The sequence below is a fragment of the Mastacembelus armatus genome, chromosome 6, assembly GCF_900324485.2.
Source record: "Mastacembelus armatus chromosome 6, fMasArm1.2, whole genome shotgun sequence".
Taxonomy (NCBI): Eukaryota; Metazoa; Chordata; class Actinopteri; order Synbranchiformes; family Mastacembelidae; genus Mastacembelus; species Mastacembelus armatus.
In genome coordinates, this window is record NC_046638.1 from 15,401,106 (window position 1) to 15,423,552 (window position 22,447).

At 38.3% G+C, this 22,447-nt stretch overlaps 1 protein-coding gene across 2 annotated transcripts in view; it reads right to left on the minus strand.

Annotated features, from left to right (window-relative positions):
* spon1b (spondin 1b) overlaps positions 1 to 21,121 on the minus strand; it is an 82,143-nt gene extending 61,022 nt beyond the window's left edge. For both annotated transcript variants that reach the window (XM_026311897.2, XM_026311896.2), the window contains exons 1-3: positions 20,560 to 21,121; positions 19,399 to 19,505; positions 7,000 to 7,133 (exon numbers count right to left, since the gene is read on the minus strand). In XM_026311897.2, coding sequence (XP_026167682.1) covers positions 7,000 to 7,133; positions 19,399 to 19,505; positions 20,560 to 20,779 — 461 coding nt within the window. In that variant the 5' untranslated portion in view covers positions 20,780 to 21,121. The remainder of the gene's footprint in view (positions 1 to 6,999; positions 7,134 to 19,398; positions 19,506 to 20,559) is intronic.
* Between the last annotated feature and the right edge of the window lie 1,326 nt (positions 21,122 to 22,447).

Sequence of the window (22,447 nt, forward strand, 5' to 3'; positions counted from 1 at the left end):
GTTATTGCAGTACATTACTAAATTACCAGTTTAATCTCATTAGTAGCTGCTTACATTTTGGGTACAGTTCCCAAAACACCCAAATTCATTAAGTGTTCATTTGACGTTAACAAAACTTTTATCAAACCTCCTCAAAGACCAATGAAAAAAATATTAGGATAACATTTTTGCCGGTTGAGTTATCATAATTGGTACCCAGCTGTATCAGCAAATTTCCTAAAATTACAGAACATTAATTCCATGGGAAACTTAACAACAGGTCAAAATTAAACTTTTGACTACTGTCTCCCAAAGATCATTTGAGAGGGGAAAGAAACTCTGCAATACCTCCCTACAACCATAACCATAACTACATAACTACAACCATCTATTTAAACATCTAAACTCAAATTTCCATTACTTGGATCAAGTGCAGTGAAAATAAGGTTTAACACATCTCCTAAATCTGTTGTTTGTGTCTGTTATACATAATCAACACTGCCTATCTTCTGCCATAGTTTCTGTCTTTATCTATAGGTGATTAGACTGAATGTGAATATTTTAGTTAAAATTACTGATAAATTTAGTTATGTCAAAAACATCATTGGATTCTAGAAAGAATTTGATTGGATAAGTTGATTTAATACTAAATACTTACTGGTAAAATAGATCAGTAAGTAATAGTCTAACTGACTCCTTTCTAAAAATACTAAGTTGAACCCAGCTTCTGTTTTTGCCTAAGGTGAATGTATGTAGTTAAAACTCAATAAAGCCCTCAGACAAACTGATATGCTGCCTTCACCTTGTATTCAAGACACAATGTCGTGAATTATCACTTACATAAGAACACATAACATGTACATGATTAGTCTGTGATCATGTGCAATCATGCTGAATTTCTTGCCTTCCAATTTTTAGGTAACAAGAACAGCAAGAATGAAAGCAAACGGCATCAAAAATAAATACAGCAAAGCTAAATATGTGTTGAAAAAGCTAAAACAATACCAGCTGGGGCTTGCTCAGTGCCTGTAGAGGCTTGACAGTTGCTGTTTCCCTCAGCCTCAGGCTACATGTTGTTTCTGCAGGGTGAATGACAGAAGTTGGGCCGAAAACTTGACCAATTGAGGAGGAGGAATGCCTTATAGCACACCTCCTGCCTCAAGGAGAAAAATTGCACATTATATCTTGAATTTGTTGTTAGTTCCAGTGCCAGTAACAGCTGGGATGAGCAGAGACAGCACATGATAGAGAGTGCTATTTAAAAGCTGCTGCCATGTTCGGATTGCCAAGGAGCTGATGTCTTTAACAAGTGGCTTCTTTCAGGCATTCTCACATAATTTCACTGTATGAACTTCAGTGGAAAAAATAACTGTAAGTCCCTAAGTGGAGTTTTATACTGTGTGATCAAGAAAGAGTGGAGTCTTGAATACATGGCTGTGATAGTTCATTACCAGTTAATCTGCATATTAATGACTGGTCTAGAAAATGTCAGAAAATAAGCAAAATGCCTATAATGGCTATTCTTCTTCTTCTTATAAATATTATCATTCTTTAACAGCCAGAAGGGAGCAACACTGCATTTTGTTCATTTACAAAGGACTTCTTGATAGACTTCCAGAATATCTCACATTCTTGCTGAAATATAACTCAAACACCCTTATCACAAGATCACATGACTTTTTAGTTTTGAAAACTGGACACATCAGAACTGAAATTGGAAAAGAGGCATTTTGCTTTTATGGCCCCCATAAATGGAATAACATTCAAAAACCTCTTAAAGTGGACAAACTGGTGCCTTTCACACACTTCAAACCCCTGGTAGCTGATGTACACCAACATGAATGTACTTGTTTTGGATAACTTATGTATGTATACATTGTTTTTATTATTACTGTAATTGCAATGTAATGTGTTTTGTATAAACACTGGGTGCCTATGAAAAAGAGAATCCAGTAGTCTCATGGGGCCTCCCTGTATACATAGAGATAATGTATGAATTATGATGATGATGATGACGATGATGATGACTATTATTATGATTATTATTTGTTAATTTATGGGCTCCTTTCAGTTTAATATTTTGGTCCTCAATCTGTTTTTGCGTATGACATGTTAATACTGTCACACTTACTTGCAGAAGCTCTCCGACAGGGGCAGACTCAAACAATAATTCAGATCTTTATGTTAAGCTAAGCTAGCCAACCGCTGTCTGTATCTTGATACTTATCAGTTGGTATCATGGTACCAACATTTTATTAGAGCTCAAGAAAGTCAGTAAGAATAATTCCGAAAATGATGTGACAATACTCCTTGGCAGAGTATTAACAAATATAGAAATAAAAGTCTGAATGTCTAGTTAATCTTGTAATAAAAACTAGACTCTGTTTAAGCGTTACAGCTGCCACTAACAGCTTCGTCCCCATTCCTCTAAAAAAGTAATTACACTGATTTTGATATAGCAGGTGCTGAAGTTGGCTTGAAATAAAAACAGCAATCCCAGAGGCCTTCTCCACTCCTCCAAAGAGAAGAGTACTGGAACACTCTCAGCTTTAAGCAGTTATATTTGAAGCCTCTTGGAATGAGCTGAGAGACATGTGTTTGACGTCCTGTACTACCAACACGTAGTCTAAAACAGAGTGCTGGGGAGTAGAGACAAACAGACTGCACGATAAAGAGGAAGAACAATAGTATCCCCATGGTGTGGGATGATGATGTTGGATGTGAGTGAAAATCTGCAGCTTTGGTGTGAAGATTCATATTTAAAGTTAAAGAGACACGATTCACTGGAGATAGTTACTAATGCTGTCCACCAAAGTGGTGTTTTCTATAGCACATAGCTGCTGTGAAGTTTCTGCTCCTTCCTGAAATGAGTTTGCTTCTGAAGAATATGCCAATGGTACCATGGGAAACACAGGCTGAGCAAAAAGTAAACGACAAGCAAGTTACAACAGCAAAGAGTGGACAGTTAAGGAAGGGCAGAGAGACATAAAGGTGTATATATGAGGCATTAGATGAAGTAATGGTAAATCTCTATCTCACCACTGACAGACAAAAGTGACAGTAATACGAGGTGAATTTGCATAGCAGATGTTTTGCTACGCAGAACTAGATTCATTGGACCAGCAAACACTGGAATGGCTACATGCCATCTGTGATAGAGCAGCAGCAGATAAATTAAAAGTAACAGCTGTGAGTATACCGTGGAGGTACTCAGAGGCGAAAGAGATGCACGTCAGGGACGTTATTCCCTTTGGGAAGACGGATGACGCAATGGAAAATGGGGCAAGAGGCAAAAAGCTGAACTGTGGAGAAAAAAGGTGAGAGGCAGAGAGAGGGAGAAACATTTTCAGAGGTGTGTTCACTCCCAGTTATCGGCTGCTTATCATTTGTATTCCCCTCAAAAAAAAAAAAAAAAAATAGCTGCCAGCTACACATTGCCATAAATCACGGTACCTGTATGAGCCCACACAAGATTTGTCTGTGCTTGCACAGGTGGCATAAAATTACACTGCATGTATTAAAAGCTGTTTGTCATCACACAATATTACATTTGTAGAACCAGAAATCAGAGTCAATTGCTAAAAAAAAGCCAGGTTTTTGTCTTCTTGCTCTTTTTGACTTTCTCCTTAGGAATTTTCTCATAATTCCACAGCCTGTTACTGCTGTGATTAAGTTTGAATGTGCTCATCATGGCATGAGAGTCAAAGTGTAATAAGTCCATGTCCAGAGGTCCGAAGTCCAGAGCTAAACATACAGCTCTGTGCATTCCCCAAATTCAGACTCAAGACTCAGAGTCAAACCAGGGTGATGGTATAAGCACAAAAAAGAAATATCTAACACTGGATGTAGTTAGAATGGCTGAATAACACACAAAGTCTGCTAGTGGTGTGGCAGCATGGACGAATTATCAGACAATGGGCCCATGGGCAGAGATGGGCTAAAGGCCCCCCACCCTCCTACACAGGACCCCCAGACCAATGGTGTCATGTCATCTCTAGTCATTTTCTGTGTTGATTTTTGCCTGTTTTTAAGATAATTTCTCATATATTTGAAGTACCTTTGTGTTTTTTATGGTTATTTTTCATGACTTTATTTTTCAGTACATTTTTTCTTTTCTGAAGGGTCATGTTTTTCATCTCTAAAATCATCCATTCATCCATCCATTATCTATACTCGCTTATTCCTAACCAGGGTCACGGGAATCAGCTGGAGCCTAGCCCAGCTCTCTTTGGGTGAAAGGCAGGGGTACACCCTGGACAGGTCATCTCTAAAATCAGTTTATGTCTTTTTATGTCCAGTTTAAGTCCAGTCTTTTAAAAGTAATTAAAGTGTATCTTCATAGTAATTTTTCATCTCTTTGAAATACGTTTGTGTTTTTTATGGTATATTTCCCATGTCTCAAAAATTCTGTCTTTGATGGTCATTTTTTAAACTTTTTTTTGGAGTACTGTCTATTTTATGGTAATTTTCATCTCTTTGCTGTGTCTTTTTATTAGTGTCTTTTAACTAAGCTCTATGACTTTCAAACTAGAATATGTCACTGCGTGTGTGACAGCACAAAGAACTTTTAATCATGGTTTATTGTGAAAGTGCCTTGTGATTAAGAGTGCAAAAAAAGAGCTGTCTGTGGCAGAGAAAAAGAACAAAGGTTTTTTTCTTGTTTAAAGTTTTGTTTCTGCAGGGATATTAAACTTTTCAAAGCTTTCTATCTGTGAGGGTGGTTAGAGATGAAGCAAAACATCATTAAAGTCATCAGATAATGATGAGTCTTGTATTTTATAGAAGAGGTAATTTGTGTATCAGGCTATCATTGGAATTCGTTTTTATCTCTGGGCTTAATGTGTGGCATCTATTATTACTGTATATGTCAAATATGTGTCTGCCCGATTTAATTGTGTAAAAGAAATGTTTTAAATTTATCTTGCAGTAAGTGAATATAAAAAAAAATGAATTGGTGAATATAAATTAAATTCATGACTTCATTTTAAGACAATGACTAGAATACCAACCAAATGTGGAGCAATCTTTGAGGATGTGGAAAACATGATGGAATTTATATTTATTTCTTTGTTTAATTTGAGGAAGGATCCAGTGTCCTTATCAGTCTGCACAGATCTGATGTTTTTATCTGTTGCAATTTTTTGTCCATCTCCACTGCGAAGCGGAAACCTATGTGGAAATTTAAACTTTTAGGATTTCTTTGTTTCCAACCTTTCTAGTGGAGCCAAAATATAAATTTCCTTTTGCAGTATTACAACTTCTTTTTTGAAAAATCAAATGTTTCCTGCATAAACCTGCATAAAAACAGAAAAGCAGTAATTTCATCCCGAGAGCTAATCAATATTTCATACTAACAAGGGATCGAATGTAAAAGTGTAACGTGATAGATGTTACTGATCTCTCTAGTTTGCTGTTTGCTCTACAGAGCACTTTGGCATCTTTCAGTTCACTGACTTGGTTTCAGTCCCACAGCTTCACTGTCTTGCTTCCACTGACCACGTTTTCAGTTCTTCTTGAAGAAACCTCCGATAAACCCACTGTATAACACTTATATTAATATTAAGAACTATGTAGCAACTATGGTGAATAATGTATGGATTATAAATTCCACAGAAAAATTACTTAAAATGAATGATAATGTTGTTCTATGTCTACAGAATATGTAAACAAGCAACTGCTTGGTAACACATTACTCATGCTTATAGTATAAGGTCTGTTTACAATGTGCTGCAGGGTGTCAAAAATAAATTAATGCTGTTTTAAAAATATGACTGCATATTAAACAATGCTTAAAATAAAGACTTTTTGGTAATGTCTTCTGCTAAACTGAACATTTAACATTTAAAAAATTGAACTTGTAAGTTCAAATGACTTCACACATCTGAATTTATATACTGCTTAATAATATTGTTTGGACGATAAGCGAATAAGATACTGGTATATCTGAATTTGGCTAATATCTGTTGATATATTGGCCTGACAGAATTATAAGTAGGGCTATATATTTGACCACCTACTGTAAATCAATCCTTCTAATCATTAATATTCATAGCATACACACTGCCTCAGTTATCACTCCACTGCCCAGCATCCTTTTTTTTATAAGGCTTTATAACACTTAACTCACTGAAAAAACAAGCTTTCTCACTGCCTCTTTATGGAACCCTTAAAATGATTAAATAGACACAACACTGAGCATTTAATGCTCTTCTAATGTGTTTTTAGGCGAAACAATACCAGCAGGATGATCAGTCAGAAAAGTGGGCGTTTTTTTTGGAATTCGAAGTGTCAGGGTATTCCTGCTCTGGAGGTTTTGTTGCCCTTTTACACAGTCACATAAAACCAGGTGTCACTCAGACACAGAAACACACAGCACCCTTGTTCCACTGTTGAAAAAAAACAGTTTAGAGTCACACCTGCTTCAAACCACATATTGCTCCTAATAATCATCGTCCGTCCCTTTGTTGTCAAACAATCCCTTTAAAAAAGCCTCAGTGTGTGTTGTAGCTTGTGAAGAAACACCTGGCATTGCATTAATTTATAGGGTACATCAACTTTACTTCTTTAATTCATCACAATGAACATAATGTCACCTTTATCATTTTGGAAAAGCACCATCAGTAAACAGGAACTAATTTGAACTCTGTGGCTGCCTGCTGAATCGCAGCCTATAAGTGCAAACAAAGCAAAACACAAAACAATGAAATTCACATTATTTGCTTATTTGGTTACTTTTGGTTCACACCGTCCACAAGCTTAATGTCAGATAATATAAGCATTTTTACTGAGTGACTTTAAAACCTTGAATGTTATTGCCTTTGAAATTTCAAAACATGGTCAAGCTTACAAATGCACTACCATGTGAGGTGACACCAGTCTTTGATGTGTTGAATGAACTATCTGAAATTTGAAATGCTAATACTGATACTGTAGTTTTTGCCCAATGGCAGTGGCTTTTATTAAAATCTTGCAAAATGTCTAATTTTATTGAAAGTATGAACATAATCAGATGACACTCACTTCATTATAACACAGCCAGTCCCAGCGGGCGGTGCTGTCCAGAACACCTGTATCCTGGTGCGCCTGCGAGGTGTGCTCTCAGTCACTGCAGGAGGACAGTTGGTCATGAACTGCGTCTCATCCTCATCAATGATCTACAAACAGAATAATTTATTTTTTTAGGAAAATGTCACCAAAATAGGTCTTCAGTTTTTCCCTGAAACTGAGCTTCTAAATTATACTGCTGCATTTCAAAAACTTTTTTGACCAAGGCTCAATATTATTTGCTAAAGAAGGCGAGGTAACTTTAGGTAGAATATGAAATACATGTCTGATATTTGTCTTCTTCACTTAATTTCGAAACTGGACACACATGAAGGTCCTTCAGGAAATAGACAGATTCTTTATTAAAATGCAATATGCCATGCACTTGATCTATTCCCCATCTAAATAAATGCAGTGGTCTGTGTTCAGAGAACAAGAGAAGTGAAATGTTTTATATACTGAGCTATGATGAGAGCTGTGGAGTACAGAGTCCAGTTTCAATAAGCTCAATATGCTATCATGAAAAATAGCTTAAGTCATAAAATCAAATGTGTTTAATAATGAGATTCCCAGTAACAATTATGACTCATTTTTTTTATTCTGATTTGATTATTTTGCTGTCACCACCTTGAGCCAAAAGCAAAGTTGTGTGAAAGTAAGCAAAGAGTCCCTGAGGCATTCGATAATAACAGCCTTGCGTATTCAAGACGTGTCTAGCTCAGTCCCCTTGGTAGTTGGACCTTGTCAGACATTTTAAAGACTCAACACACACAGAGACAAACACACAGATGCACACACAACCTATGACCTTGTAGCCAGTGTTTTCCAGCTGCCTCAGCTCAACAATAACAATGACCTAACACTTGTTCCCAAACTTCTGATAGGACATTAACAAGGGGACAAAAGTCACAGACAGCTCCTTTTTCCTTTTTGTTTTTAATGTTCTTGAAATCCTTTCTCTATTTCTGTATTGACTTCCCCATGCCTCCTTATTCACAGTTTACTCTGTGTCAACAAAACTGAAGTTCTGTCAGTCAAAGCAGACCCAAACAACTGGGTAAAAAGCTTAGGAAAAGAGAGACAGAGAGCGGGGAGAAACATAAAAGAGATGAGGGAAGAAAAGGAGACAAAAACATAAAAGAGGAAAGCAAAGACATGAGGAAAAACAGACAGTTTTGTGAGAGGGGAATATGGAGATAGATTAGGGCTAACGAGATAAATTGAAACAGAAACTGCACTAGAATAATACTTAATAGCTACTGAGCTACTGTCTAGACAGGGCAGAAATGCATTTTCTGTAGTGATGCTGTCAGATCAGATGTATACTGTATAGGGCTGCAACAACTAATCGATAAGATCATTAGAAATTGGTTATAAAAATACTTAATTAACAAATATAATTATCGATTAGTTAGGTTTGTGACGTAGCTGTTTGCCAGGGCACAGAATGACACTGAGCAGTGGCACAGCCACAGAAGAGGAGAACAGTGAAAGTCACGTGACAATTTTAACAGTGTTATGTGGATAGTGGTCGTGCCTTCTTGTTCTAGAGTTTCTGTTATGTGATCAGATAATCAGTCATCCAGTAAAATGTTTACAGTTCTCATGTTAATTGACATGAACCTGTGAATCTCACTGAGCAAGCAGACTTCTGTTTTATCTGATGTCAGTCCTAACTGACTCTAAGACATGGCATGAGACCCCTGATACCGTTCTGGGTTTTTTAGGCTTCATGTCAATATTTCCTCTGGTGCGTTAAGTGAATTTCTAAAGACAGCTATAGCCTGTATAGGACTTTTTTTTTTTTATTAGTCGCTGTCTCTTTGACCTGTTGACAGCGAAAATACCATACACACACAATGTTGTTGTGATGACTCTGAACACAGGTTGGTGTGGATTCTGTTTCTATTTTTTACATATAAACTCCTGACAATGTCATGAGAATCACATCCAGAGACAGAGTTATCGTTTTAACACATGCAGCACAGAGCGGGAGATTGTCTGGGGAGGAATCCACCCTAGTTCACTCTGTATATTGCTGGACAGGCAGATGGACGTTTGCGATGCACTATGGTTGCTATGTACTATGGTGGCTATGCACTATGGTTGCTATGTACTATGGTGGCTATGCACTATGGTTGCTATGTACTATGGTGGCTATGCAATATGGTTGCTAAGAACTATGGTGGCTATGCACTATGGTTGCTATGTGCATTGCTCAGAGATGGTTTTTGTTACCGTGGTGAAAGCGAAAGTCGTATTTGATGCGAGGATTCTGTCCATCAACTTATCCTGGTGCTATGTTACATAAGCACCTGTGAGTACCTGAACTCTTGTGTCACCTGATCAATGGCAGTTTATTTTCTGCCTGTTCAAATGTGCCTCCTGTGTCTCATAGGAAGTACCTCAGACCTGATCTTTACTTCCAATCCACTACCTGTCAGGCTATGGGCCTGATGTGACACTTGCCACTGCTCTCAGACCTAGAGCAGTTTTGCCCTTTCATCACTCCAAACAATAAAACCTTTCACTCTCAAGCAATATTTCAAGTCAAAATGATCAAAGCCAGGTCAAAGCAGGGCCCAAATAATAAGACATATACTAATTAAATTTGTCAACCCAAATGTCAGGACAAATTCAATTCCCAAATCAACAAGTCAGGTTTCAGACCAAGGTCTGTGGTCTCCCATGTTTTCATTTTAAAATTGTCTACATTTGCCAGCTTATGATGTTCAACTATCAAATCTAGACAGTCAAGTGCTATGAGAATAAAGGTCGGGCATAAACCCAAACAAGTCATGAGCAAACCCAAACAAGTCTTTTTTTGTTTTCTTAATGTAAAGTGTTTTAAGATGGTTGTATTGTGATTTGGTGCAATACAAATAAACTGAACTGAATTGAATTGAACAGATGATGATGAAAAGTCCCATATAAAGACAGTCATGTTTGAAATCAAAACTGTCAAGTGTAGACAGATATGTTCAAAGTACAAAAACTAGCCAAGTCCAATCTAAAGACAGGCAAGCCCTCACTTAAGACTTCTTTTGAAATTATTAAATTTGGAACCAGGTTAGGCACATTGAAGATTAAAGCCATATCTGGCTTTACAGTATCTGTGAAAGATTTAATGACAGGTAGAAAGAAAGACAGAGAGGGAGAGGAAGAGTGTGGGAAGACTGGCAAAGAAACATTTGTTTTCACTGCAGAGGCTGGTATGTCTCTGTGTGTCCATGGTTTGTCTATCTCAGTCTCCCTTGTTCAGTCTCCTGCTCTCTGTTGAGACAGTAAACACAGATGCTTCAGAGTGCCTGCACAAGCAAAGGCAGAGCCCTGTTCAAACACACACACCATCATTGTCACACACACAAAGAGACAGAGCCAGAGACAGACAAGCCAAACCCAGGCTTGAACAGACACACAGGATCCCTGAAGAAAACTGACAATAAGAGTCACATTGGTGTGCATGTGTGTGTGTGTGTGTGTGTGTGAGGGTGTGTGTGTGTGTGTGTGTGTGTGTGTGTGTGTGTGTGTTTGCTGGTCGCTCTGTACACACACATTGCAGGTTTGTAATTAAATGCAAATCAGTTACAAAGGACTGAATACAGTTAAAACCTTTGGGACTTGAGTGCGGAGATGAAACTTTTCGTAGGAAAAACACAGGCAGACAGACGGATAGATTGAAATGTCACGTCAACACTTGAAGATGAGCTTATTTCGAAAAGTAACAAAGTTCTCTTGTCTTGATGAAGACCTCAGAGGCACCAACATTTTGCCTTGAGCGTTCCATCAATCAAAGCCATACTATTACTGCAGAATACCGCTGAGATCTTGGGGCTATCACCAGTATTGCATCATATTACATTTTGTGTCTGAGCCACCCAACCAAGGCAGCAGTGTCACATATCCAAACAGCTATTCTGTGAAAAACCTAACTCTATGTGTGTGTGTGTTTATTTCCTAGAAAATTGAGCCAGTTCTGTGGCTTTTGGCAGTCAATTACACAAAACAGCACTGGAGAAGAGGAAGAGCATTGTTCACTGTGTGTATTTAATGTAAAAATGGCCCCAAAGTTCTTTTTAAACCCAATTTTTACAGTTATATCCACATTTTAATACTATAATGCTTTGTAAAGGTCAGTATGGGAGAAAATTAAAAACGCTGTTTTGCTGTCATAGGTTTCAAACATGAGTATATGTGTTTGTATTTTGTGTTCAGACAGACTAAGTACACACATACTGTATTTTGTAACAAAAGATAAAATGATTTCTTCCCTGCTCTTCTTTAAGTCTGACATGTCCTGCTCTCATTTCTGTTTCCTTTGTGCAAAAGCCCTGACATTACTGGGGGTAAGGTGTGAAAAGCTCTGACAACAACAGCCAAGAGACAGACGAAGTGACACATGGAGATATACAAATGCAGTGTGGGCAAGTGAAAGACTTTCTATGACACAGGTTAACCATTTACAAGCACAACATTCAGCTTTTGACATGAAGTGTGTTTTTACCCAAACTGTTTCTGAACCCAAATACTGTAGTAAACATTGAATTTACTGATAAAGATGTGATTTACTAAAACACCCATTATTTTAATCTGCTAGAAGCAAAATCATTTTATACATTCAGTTATTGACTCATAATATAAGACCAATATTCTTCTGACTGGCCATTGTGTATGTTTTTCCCTGTGCATGTACATATGGTTGACTTTGTGTGTGCATGTTTGTATGTGTCCACTATGTCAATATTCTTGTGCCTATTTGTCTGACTTTGCCTTGTTCAGTCTATAGTCAATGAGAAACAACATGAATAAATGAGACATATTCAGGCTCAGACCAAGGCCAAATCACAGATATTTAGACTAAAGCAGTCGTCCTCACCACCTTTGGCTTCCGAACAATAAAAACCAAGTGGTGACATTTTCTATAAAACCAAACAGCGGTAGTTTTTTTTTTAGCAAATAGTTTTGCTTGGCCTATTATTCTAATAGAGCATTTTATGCAATATTTTTACAGCATAATTAAGCACATATTTGACAAATGAATTATGTTTGCAAGACAGAAAACTTAATCATCTAATCACTGTTGCTAAATCAAAAGTGCATCTTGTACAAGATTGGATATTATCATGGAAAACAAAATATAGTGACTGGGAACATTTTACTCATATGTTCTGTATCAAAACATTTCTAATGAAGGAAATATCTAAATCCTCATCATGTTATACGGATTATCCTCTAACTTGATCGTGCTTATATGGTGAATCAAACAGTATTTGTCAGTGGGAAGCCAGTGAGGGATCATGTCCTTCTTATTGCACAAAATAGAATTTTTGTGTATGCTTCCAGTTTCTGGTAGTGAGTTTATGTTCTGAAAAAAAAATCACGTCTATGGGTGCAAAGCCAATGAGGGATCAGGCCCTGCTGCTAAATTTTGCTGTTGTTAAATTAAGGTGACTACATCTGAACCTGTTTCTGAAGTTTGTTCAGTAATGGAGGCCTATGCTAACAAAGTAGCCAATTATATTTAAAAAATGAAACAGAAAGTTTGCAGCTTTTTGAAAATTAAAACTATTTCCAGTGCACCTAAAAAAAAACAACTACACAACAATTATGTTAAATCACAATAATAAGCGTGTATTTATAAGAAGATGTTTTCGATGCCTGTAAAAATCTGCTCACATTTTTTCCATCCATTCAAAGTACTCCAAAAAATGATTTGTCACCTTCCTGTGAAAACTCATTTTCTCAGACACTTGAAGAGCCGCAACTGAATCCCTAGAGAATCATAGAACAAAAGAAATAGTGCCCTCACACTCATTGTCCTGATGCATTATGCATTTAATAAGCCATAATCAGCGCAGGGTACAAGAATATTTATGCAAACCTCAAGCATCTGAATTAACTAGCTTGTCAAACATAATAAATAAAAGTTGTGTAAACTATTCTCTGGTAGTACGGGAAGTTCTTTTAGGTAAACAAACACACTGTTGTCCTTGTAAACTCAAAAACAGGGAGGGGTGTACTTAGAGTGGAAATAATTACTTTAGGATCACATTTGTGTGTAACTATGCAACATATCAGGTCAACATGATTCCAACCATGCACACATCCTGCATGCCATTTTCTTTAAAGCTCTCAAAGCTCTGCTTAGCTTATATAATTGCCTCAATCAGAGGCCGATGAGTTAGCTGTGGCACATTTAAACTGCTTGGGTTTGTTTGTCCCTGGCTACATTCAGAACCCTAGACAATCTTAGCAGAAAAAAAGATCTAATCTCATCTCATGTCTGCTCATCTCTCCCTTATCCAAACAAGCTCCGTTTGTTTCCCAGAGCAATAACACATTGCTGGCCTAGATAAATTTGACCCACGCCCCACACTAACGAAAGGAGGGCTGGGAAAAACACACACGCAGACCCACACGTATATCCACATGCCCATTTGGTGTATATATAAGCACACTATAAGCCCTCATTTCAGCCAGGAGACAGACTGCAGACTCTTTGGGACACCAAGTCTCTCACTCTCACTCAGTGGCGCCCTCACACATATACTCTAAGGTCGACACATTAAGACATAGGTCCTTTATTGGTAGTAGCAGGGACAAAGAGGTGATTATTGCTTAAGGAAAAAACAATGAGCATTACTCTCCATTGTGGTGTTTCAGTGTATCAGCAGGCAGGCACATTCCAGGATAGCTGCCAGAAACAATCGAGTATCAGAGAGTGAGGGGATAGAACAGTCGTATGGGGAACCACAACTGGGTTCATTTGGCTCCTCTTCCAATGCACATTAAAAATCATGACATTGTGAAACTAGCTGCATAATTAACTTGTGGAAAATAAACTGTCAGGAATATAAATCGTTGCATAAACTTCATTTTACGTAAGTATTATTATGTAAACCTCTTAGATAAAGAGAAGCCCGGTTTGATGGATTGAGGTCATTTAGATTAAAAGGCAGACTTACTGTCATGCTGCATCTTCTCTTATCAGCCACTAATATAAGTAGGACACAAAGTATGGTGTATTAAATAAAGAAAATCATTCTAAAACTAATTTTTGATACTAAACAAACCCAAAGTAAAGTTTTAATAGAGATAACAGTGTGCTTACAATGTAACGTCATGCAGGACAGTTTTTTTTGTACAGTAAACTTTTCAGAATTAAATATATTCTTTTAATATTTGATAGTGTTTTGACAGCAGCTTATTTCTAGAGGCCTTAGTCATTTTCCACATGTGGATAAAAGTGTCAATTACAACTGTCAGTTACAGAACAAAAAGTGTCTGATGGATTTGCCAATATGTATTAAACAGATTGCAGAGCTAGATTGTCAAATTTAATTTTGCTCAAGATCAGCCCACACCAGTATCTGCTCTTCTGCCTACTGCCAGGTCCAAGCCTCACTGCAGACTCTACTGAGACTTCGAGGTAGAGCCTTGTTTATGGTGCAGGGTACAGAAATCAAAAAGAGCAGAGTAATGCTGAGAGACAGTACTGAGCATCAGTCCTCCCCATGCTATCACCACTGCATTAGTTGGCAGAACTATTAATTATTATTTTCTTATTCCAATAAATATACATATTACAACATACAATCATATGATTACAAGTTAGCTTAGCACAGCACAAAACTTTTTCTGCAGGGCCACTATTTTTTAGATACTCGCATACTTGGGAACCACTGGCTTAGCATGTAGTGTAACGCTATAATGTAGTCATTGACACATCAGTGTGAACATAAATTGTGTGGATCAAATGCTTTTTCTTAATTCAGAATATGGCACCTATTGTATCTCTCTCTCTTTTTTTTTTTTACAAGTTATTTACTAATTCCCCAGTTAAACCTCAGTAGCCACTTACAGTAATACTTTCTTAACTTTAAAGGAACAATTTACTGCTACATAAATGATCATTTAATAGAACTTTATGTGGTCAAACAGCAAAACAAACAAACAAAAAAAAACCTGTTAATGCTCTATGAATGGAGCAAACAGTGAAAAAGATATCTTATTCCTTAAAAGTTCTCAAGGCAAAAACTCTTCCAACACCCAGGATGCATTGCGCATGATGCATCCCAATATCACTGTTGTTACATTTAACTTCCACTTGGTGAGAGATGAGCTGTAATTTACGAGCACTGAATTTTTCTTTTTCCGATTACTGCCAAACGTCTGTCATTGTGGTGTCCAGGTCGGAGTTCCACTTAAAGAGCATATGACAGTTTGGAGTGCTCATTTCATCACCTCTGGACAGCCAAGAATAAGAAACAATGGGCGCAGGGGAGAAATCGAGCTGAGGTGTCTGGAGAATGAGTGGAAAACAGGGCAGGTATCCTAGTGAGTTAGGCTATAGCTAATATTGCTCAGTCCATATTCTCTATTGTCTCAGTTTATATTCATTAATACATTAATATAAACAACCAATGTTTGTAATTTAGGAATCCGGTTGAAAATCAGTGAAGTCTCCCTTTAAGTGGGGGTCAAACAGGGTGAGTAATGTTAGAAACAGAGTAATAGACTACGCCCTAAGAACTCTGTATCATCACTTTGCTTGAATTAAAACAAAAAAGGTAATCAGGTATTAATGGAGTGTTTGGTGACTCATCAGTATCACTTTACTCCCCACTGCACAAAAAGAGTGATGTTTGAGCGATCAGTAATGCATGAGTTGTTACTGTTTTTTGTCGCGGGATCAGGAACAACTCATGAAGAAAGAGCTCACCATGTCAATTCACAGAAAGTTATAAACTAATTATTACGTCATGAGTCATTAATATTCTAAAATCCCAGTCTGTTCTCTAGTAATTCATCATTATCTACTTCATAGTCCAAGCGACTGAATCTTCAGGAAGTTTCCCTACAACTCATCAGCTATCAGGTCCTTCCTGAACCGCTCAGGATTCGTTTGTAAGAGCATCTTCTATCATCACACTGAGGTCTATGCACCAAACTCCAAGAAAAATAAATACCAGTCAACATTCATCCTGCCTGAAGAGCTCACCTGAACCAACTTTCCAAAAAAACAATCTTTGCACAATTAGATTTAATCGCAGGTGTTTATTATCCTATGTCATTGTCGTTAATTGATGCCTCTTTTTTTAGTCTTTATCCTGTGGCTATTATTTCTTCTATCATTTGTAAAGCAGTGTGTAAAAATGCAAAGAATGTTCATTATACTTTATCGTTGGAAGATCCAAGGGAAGACCCAGAGGCAATGCTGTCTTGAATGAGGTCAAACCACAGCCAGGCGTGTGAGACTTTACATCATGTATGAGGTGAAAAACACTCTAGTAAGAGTAGCAAAAAGAGAGGAAGAAATGCATTAACAAACAAAGATATCATGCACTGTAAAGAAGACATATGTACACATAGCATGAGCGGCACAACAGCAGAGCTTCAGCAGCTCCAGTGCAACATGCATGTCCATACATAAGGTGTTTAGGCAGTGTTGAGTTGTAATGTGAGACAGCCCAGGACACAATCACAGTAGGTATGCATGTGGAACACAAGAGACAGCTGTAGCGTGGGGAAAATTCAAGCCGTTACAGATTTGAAGCTTATCTGTTCTGTCGGACGCAGATGAGACGGAGGACTGGAAAACATGGTTCATGCGCTTTCTGTGTAGACACACCATCAGTGTGAGACTTGACTAGACATACAGGACGAAGGTTAACATTTGGTTACCTGTGTCTTTAGTAGACACTGACATACCTTCTGATAGCCACTATATAGCAGAAGGGCTGACAGAGAATTTAAAATGATCTCACATGCACTCGGACAACCAACACTTCAGCTAAAACTGTCCATTACTCTCTGTTCATGACTTTTTTCACCAAAGAACAAGAACAGTACCTGAGAAAACTGCCGAAACTTCCAAAACAGCTTGTGTTGCAATTATATTGCAATTAAAGAAAAGTCCCATAACGACTCAATCTTCCACCAAATTTTACTGACATCTGGTTCAACTTATGTAAAAAAAAAGCAAGTAACTATCAAATTAATAAACAAGTGCAAGTGAAAACATCTTTGGTGGGAGTCTTTGTGACTTTGTGGTTCTGTTAAATGTTTTTCAGCTAAAACTGGATGCCGCCCACCAGTGTTTTTCATGGTTCGGGCCCTTTTGTTCCAATTTAAGGGAAACTGACATTTTAGACGACAGCAGCTTGAGAAAGATCTTTCCCTGTTTCGGCATCAGAGTGCATCTGTGCACAAAGCCAGTCCTGTAGAGAAATGGCTTTCCCAATTTAATGTGAGAGAACTTGATTGACCTTTGGGATAGAAAGCCTTATCTCCTAAAATCAGTGATTGACTTAACTACTGCTTTACTGAACAATTTAAAGGGAATCCAAAATCTTGTGGAAAGCATTTCCAGAAGAGTAGAGGCTGATGCTAGTAGATTAAAGCCTATTGTTCTAGAGTGAGTGTAATGTTGAGGTGTCCACATACTTTGTTCAGCTGTCCACGTTTTGGATGTACAGTGTCGCAGACTGTCAACAGTTCTGCAATAAATCCTGAATGCATGAAAGTTCTAATGTTCTAGGCAGGTACTGCCTGTAATAACCTTATGACCACTTTTGATGCTCAATGTGATGCTGATGAATTGCATATATGTATTATATTGATAATATAACATGGAAGTTGGTTCATGGAGATTTCTAGATTTCTTGAAAACCAACAAAAGTTGTGTGCAACTCTTAGGTCAAATAATAGTTTTTAGCTTTGCTTTAGTTTTTCTACAGTAGCTGCATGGCTCAACACATACTATCATCTGCCAGTCAAATGGTTATTCCACTACTTTGGTGCATACTGGAAACTCAACCACGCAGTCTTTTCTTAGATAGTCATGGTACCCAGAGGATGAATTGTAATGGCTCCTGGCTTTTATTTAAAAGCCACCATGAAGCAAACATTTAATTCTGAACTTTTTTAATAAATAAAACATGGCAAAAATGTCCATGAAACGCACATCTGGGGTCTCCAGAGGATGAACTGCAAGAACTGTAAAATTTCAGTTTGACCAGTACTTTTATTTATGACCCCCATTCATAAACTCCCATCAGTCTCAGGTGTGCTCTGTGCTTATTGTGTATTAACAAATTTTAGAATACTAACACTAAACTAAGAAGTTAACTGTTGAACATCAGCATGATAGCGTCGTTAGTTAAAGCTTGTTAAGCATGCTTAAGCATGTTTGTGTTATTGTGTATTAGGACTGTCATTTTTTTTCAAAACACAATTCAAACTAACACAGAACTCTTTTACAATTATCTGATCACAACCCATACTGTGCAGGTGATGCAATAGGTCAAGTTGATACTGAATTTTAAGAGTGCCCTCTGGTGGACCACATAGAAAACCACTTCAAATAATGTGTTGCAAATACATGCTAGCTTTAAAAATCCCATAGTGCACTTAGAAGAGTTTTTCCTCATACTGATGCGGAAACAGAGTCAAAATCGTTGACTATGTGATGCTACTTTATCGTTTTATTTATCTAAATTCCAGGAAGTGATTTGGTCATTGTAGTTTTTTTCATCCAACAATGAAAAGCCCTGGGAATATAAAACTTACAATAGCACAAAACCTTTTCAACTGAGGTGCAGAAAGTCCACCAAAAACAGATTTCGTCAGTTAAATGTCTCACACTCCTTGTTCAGCATGTATGTAGGGAAGGCATCATCACTACAAAATATCAGCAAACATTATTATTTGTTTCAAAGTGAAAGGTCTGGTGGAACAAAGAAGGAAAATCTCAGTTCTCTTCAAAATGTTGGCTACATGAAAGCAGTCGCCTGCTCTGTTTGGTAAGTGCCTGGTTAGGATCAGTGCATGGAAACAGCCACAGATGTGTGTTCCTGTTTACACTGAGCGGGAGGTAATTGAGGAAGTCTGGCTCTCTCCTCAGGAGCTCTCTGCAGCTCAGTGGGAGTTGTGTTACTACTGAACTAAACATCTCACATCTACGTCCTGTTTTCTTTCTAACTTTCTGTTTATCTCTTTTCTTCACTGCACGACTCTTCCTTCTCTATCCTCCTTCCCTCTCTCCTGCATTCAGGGAAATATCTGCTACTTAGTTTGAAGGATGCCATGTCTGCCTCATGTAGGACAAGCTGCACCAAAGAGGCAACTACAGCCTCTTTTCTTCTCCACCACGACAGGAGAGCTCAGTTTTCTGGCTCCATCCAGGGGAGCCATGTTTCATCTGTCAGCAACACCTCCTTTAACCTCCATATCAGAAGACAGAGGGGAGCAGTTAAATCAGCTCCCATGTGCATTAAAGCATGAAAATGAGTTCATTTTTTTGTGAACTTTCCCAGAAAGCTGAGAGCACATTCAAGATTCAGAAATTTCCCCTCTACACCTGCTTCTTCTTACCTGGAACTGGCCGGTGTAGTCATCATCTGTGATACCCTCTCTGCCCTCCTTCAACGCGATGAGAGTGAAGCCTCTGAAATAAGCAGGGCTCGTTGCCAGGAGGACCACTGTAAAAGATGAGAGAGTGCGCGTATTAATTCCAGAGAGACACACACAGACTCACACTATGAAACACAGGGTCACCCCAAAGAGAAACACATATGAAAGCTGCCATCCTGTGAGCGTCAGTGTGGTGTAGAAGAGTGAGGGCTATAAGCAGAGGCTTGGCATCATGCACTAGGAGAAAAAAGAGCTTATAAATCTCATGCGAGGAGTTTGGCGCAGGGAACAAACCAGGAACTGGAGCCATATCATGAAACGTGGGTGGGAGGAAGATGTCAATATTTTCAACATTATCCAGTTTTTAAAACTTATTCTCTACTTAAAGCCTGTGAAGGCTTGGACAATAACTTATTTTTTTTCCCTCGGGTGGTGTCCTTCACAGCTCCCTGATAGCTGATTAGCATTTAAACCAAAATCACAAAAATATGTCATCACACACATGATTGCATCGGCTCCCAACATCAAAACAAGGTGACCCTTGAGTTTTAGCCTTGTTTTTTTCTGTATCAAAACTGTAGAATGCCAGGTCTCAATGTTGTAAAACCTTACCTTCTCCCCACTAGATTTATTCAAATGTTTATGAATAAATTGTGGCTTTAAAACAAAGGCAGAGTAAAACAACTGTATTGTTAAAACCTGACCTGCCCACTTCTAAACTCAGCAGTCTGAGCAGGTCAGTCTTTTTTAATCTGGCAGGATAGAGACTTTAAATTTGTATGGGTCAATATCTTTGTGCGTGTGTGTTCACATAAAGAGGAGAGAAAGTGAATATAGGTCAGACCTTATAACACTAAGTAGTTCTATCAAAACACTCTCCCTGCAGGAGCCAGATTGAATAGTTTGAGAATTCCGTCCTCCAGGTTATAATTTTGAATTACTGAGTGTTAATTATAATGTTAGTGGACACATATATGGGCTCAAGATTTAGAAAACAATGATAAATAGAAGAAATTGTAGAATACACGTCCTTTTTCCCAACCTAAATAAACAGATCCCTTGTTTAATCTGGCGCATTTTTACGCACGGACTGCACCAACAGACTCTGAAAACAGACTCTACCTCTGTAGGTTTTGCCAGGGTGGTAGGTTTCTGGGTCTCCCTCCACTCTGAGCCTGAACTCATTGTGCCCATCCCTCCGGGTCCCCTGGGTCTGCGCCCGGAGGATCCGCCCGCAGTAACCATCCGCCCTGCCTCCCCAGGGATCCTCCACGAAGGCGATGGCGTTGCACACAAAACTTAAGACGAAATAGTACTGCAAAAGCAGCAGATGCAAATGCATTTTCCCTTTCAGAACTGCAGCTCGGAGATGACAGTACAGTGGCAGTTGTATCGAAAAAATTTAAAGCGCACAGAAGTGAAAAACTGATTTAGAATCAGATCCTTCCACACGAACTCGCACCAAACTACAGCTGTGGCACAGTCAGTGGGAAAGGTTAAGACAAGGAGACGGAGACAAGTCCATCCTGAACTGGAGAGAGCGGGTCTGGGGCGCACCACAGAGAAGCGGAGAGAGTAGCTGCTGCTGCTGCTGCTCCTGGATCAGCCTGTAGTGTCGATAAAGAGCTTGAAGCAGCGCGGGTTCAGACAGCTGTCTTCTTGACTTGAAGCGAGGGAAGGTCTAAACTGGAGCTCTGCACTTTAATAAGCGCCAGCCCACCCCTAATACACAGTCGCACACGCACAGAGTACACAGGCTGTCTGTGTGTCGATCCACATGAGGACAAATACAAATGTTCTGCCTGCTGTTCGAATATGCAGGTCAAATTAAAACTCTGCATATAGACAGCCGCTACACGGGAGTTGAAAGACATTATCAAGATATGGAGATCACAAACTCAAAAGTGAGGAACATAGTTGCATTAAAAGTAAACGTGGATCGAGGTTATTGATTCTCTGCCATGCGCATTTACACATTCTTTTCCCTCCAAGATTACGAGAAATGCCATTAGCAAAGACCATAATTAGATTTTCTTCTCCGCCACATGGGAATTAAAGGATATTAAGATATGAAGTTAGATACGGTCATTATAAACTCTACAAGGACCGAGATAGCGCCTCTCAGTTTTTATTTGGCGCTGTCTTGTGCGTATTTAATGCATTTTCTTTTGTTTAAGAAAAAAAAGCAATCACTCAAAGACAAGCACAGAGAAATGTCTGTTTTACGCAACATATTGAAGGAGACCTGAACAGAGGTGCCACAACACAGTCTGTACTGCCTTTGCTTCTGATAATGGCAACAAGCAGAATTAAACATTGAATAATTGAACAGTAAAATGACAGAGCATTTCCATTTAAATAACTTTGTACAGGGTAGAGTGTTTGCGTCCCATTATAACCTTTAATTTTATTTGGCAGAGCTGAATGGACATGTGAAACACACCTTCACACACAAACTACATCCCCTCGTACATTTTTCAAGACAGAAATCCACAGGGTGTCTGGGCCAGCAGGGGTCGCCAGAGTATCTACACACCTTGAGATCTTCTATGCTACTTAGTAAATTTGTCACTCTCTTCATCACTGCACCCCTTTACTTTCCCATCTCCTCAAGTTTTATTATGGTATTGAGAAAAGTATGAGGGGATTATGGAAATGTGGAGGTTTAAGGTCTCATACTAAACATGCAGTTTGGAATCCACTGAAGCAATAAGTTGAAGTCAGATGATATTTAGATCCATTTTCATTTATTTAAATTTTAACTTAAATATGCTTTTATTCTGGCTGTCATAAAAAGAAAAATGAAGAACTTTGGCCTTGGCTTTCTTTGTTGAAAAACACTATAATTATGATCAATCACTGCTTTCAGTTTGAAAAGTGTGTGTGCGTGTATGTGTGTGTCATGCATTAGTCACATTGTGGTGACTCCAGAGTGATGATTTGGTTTAAATTTAGTCTTGGGTTAAGAAAAGGGTGAGGGTTTAGCAAGTAGTGGTTATGGTTTAGGTTA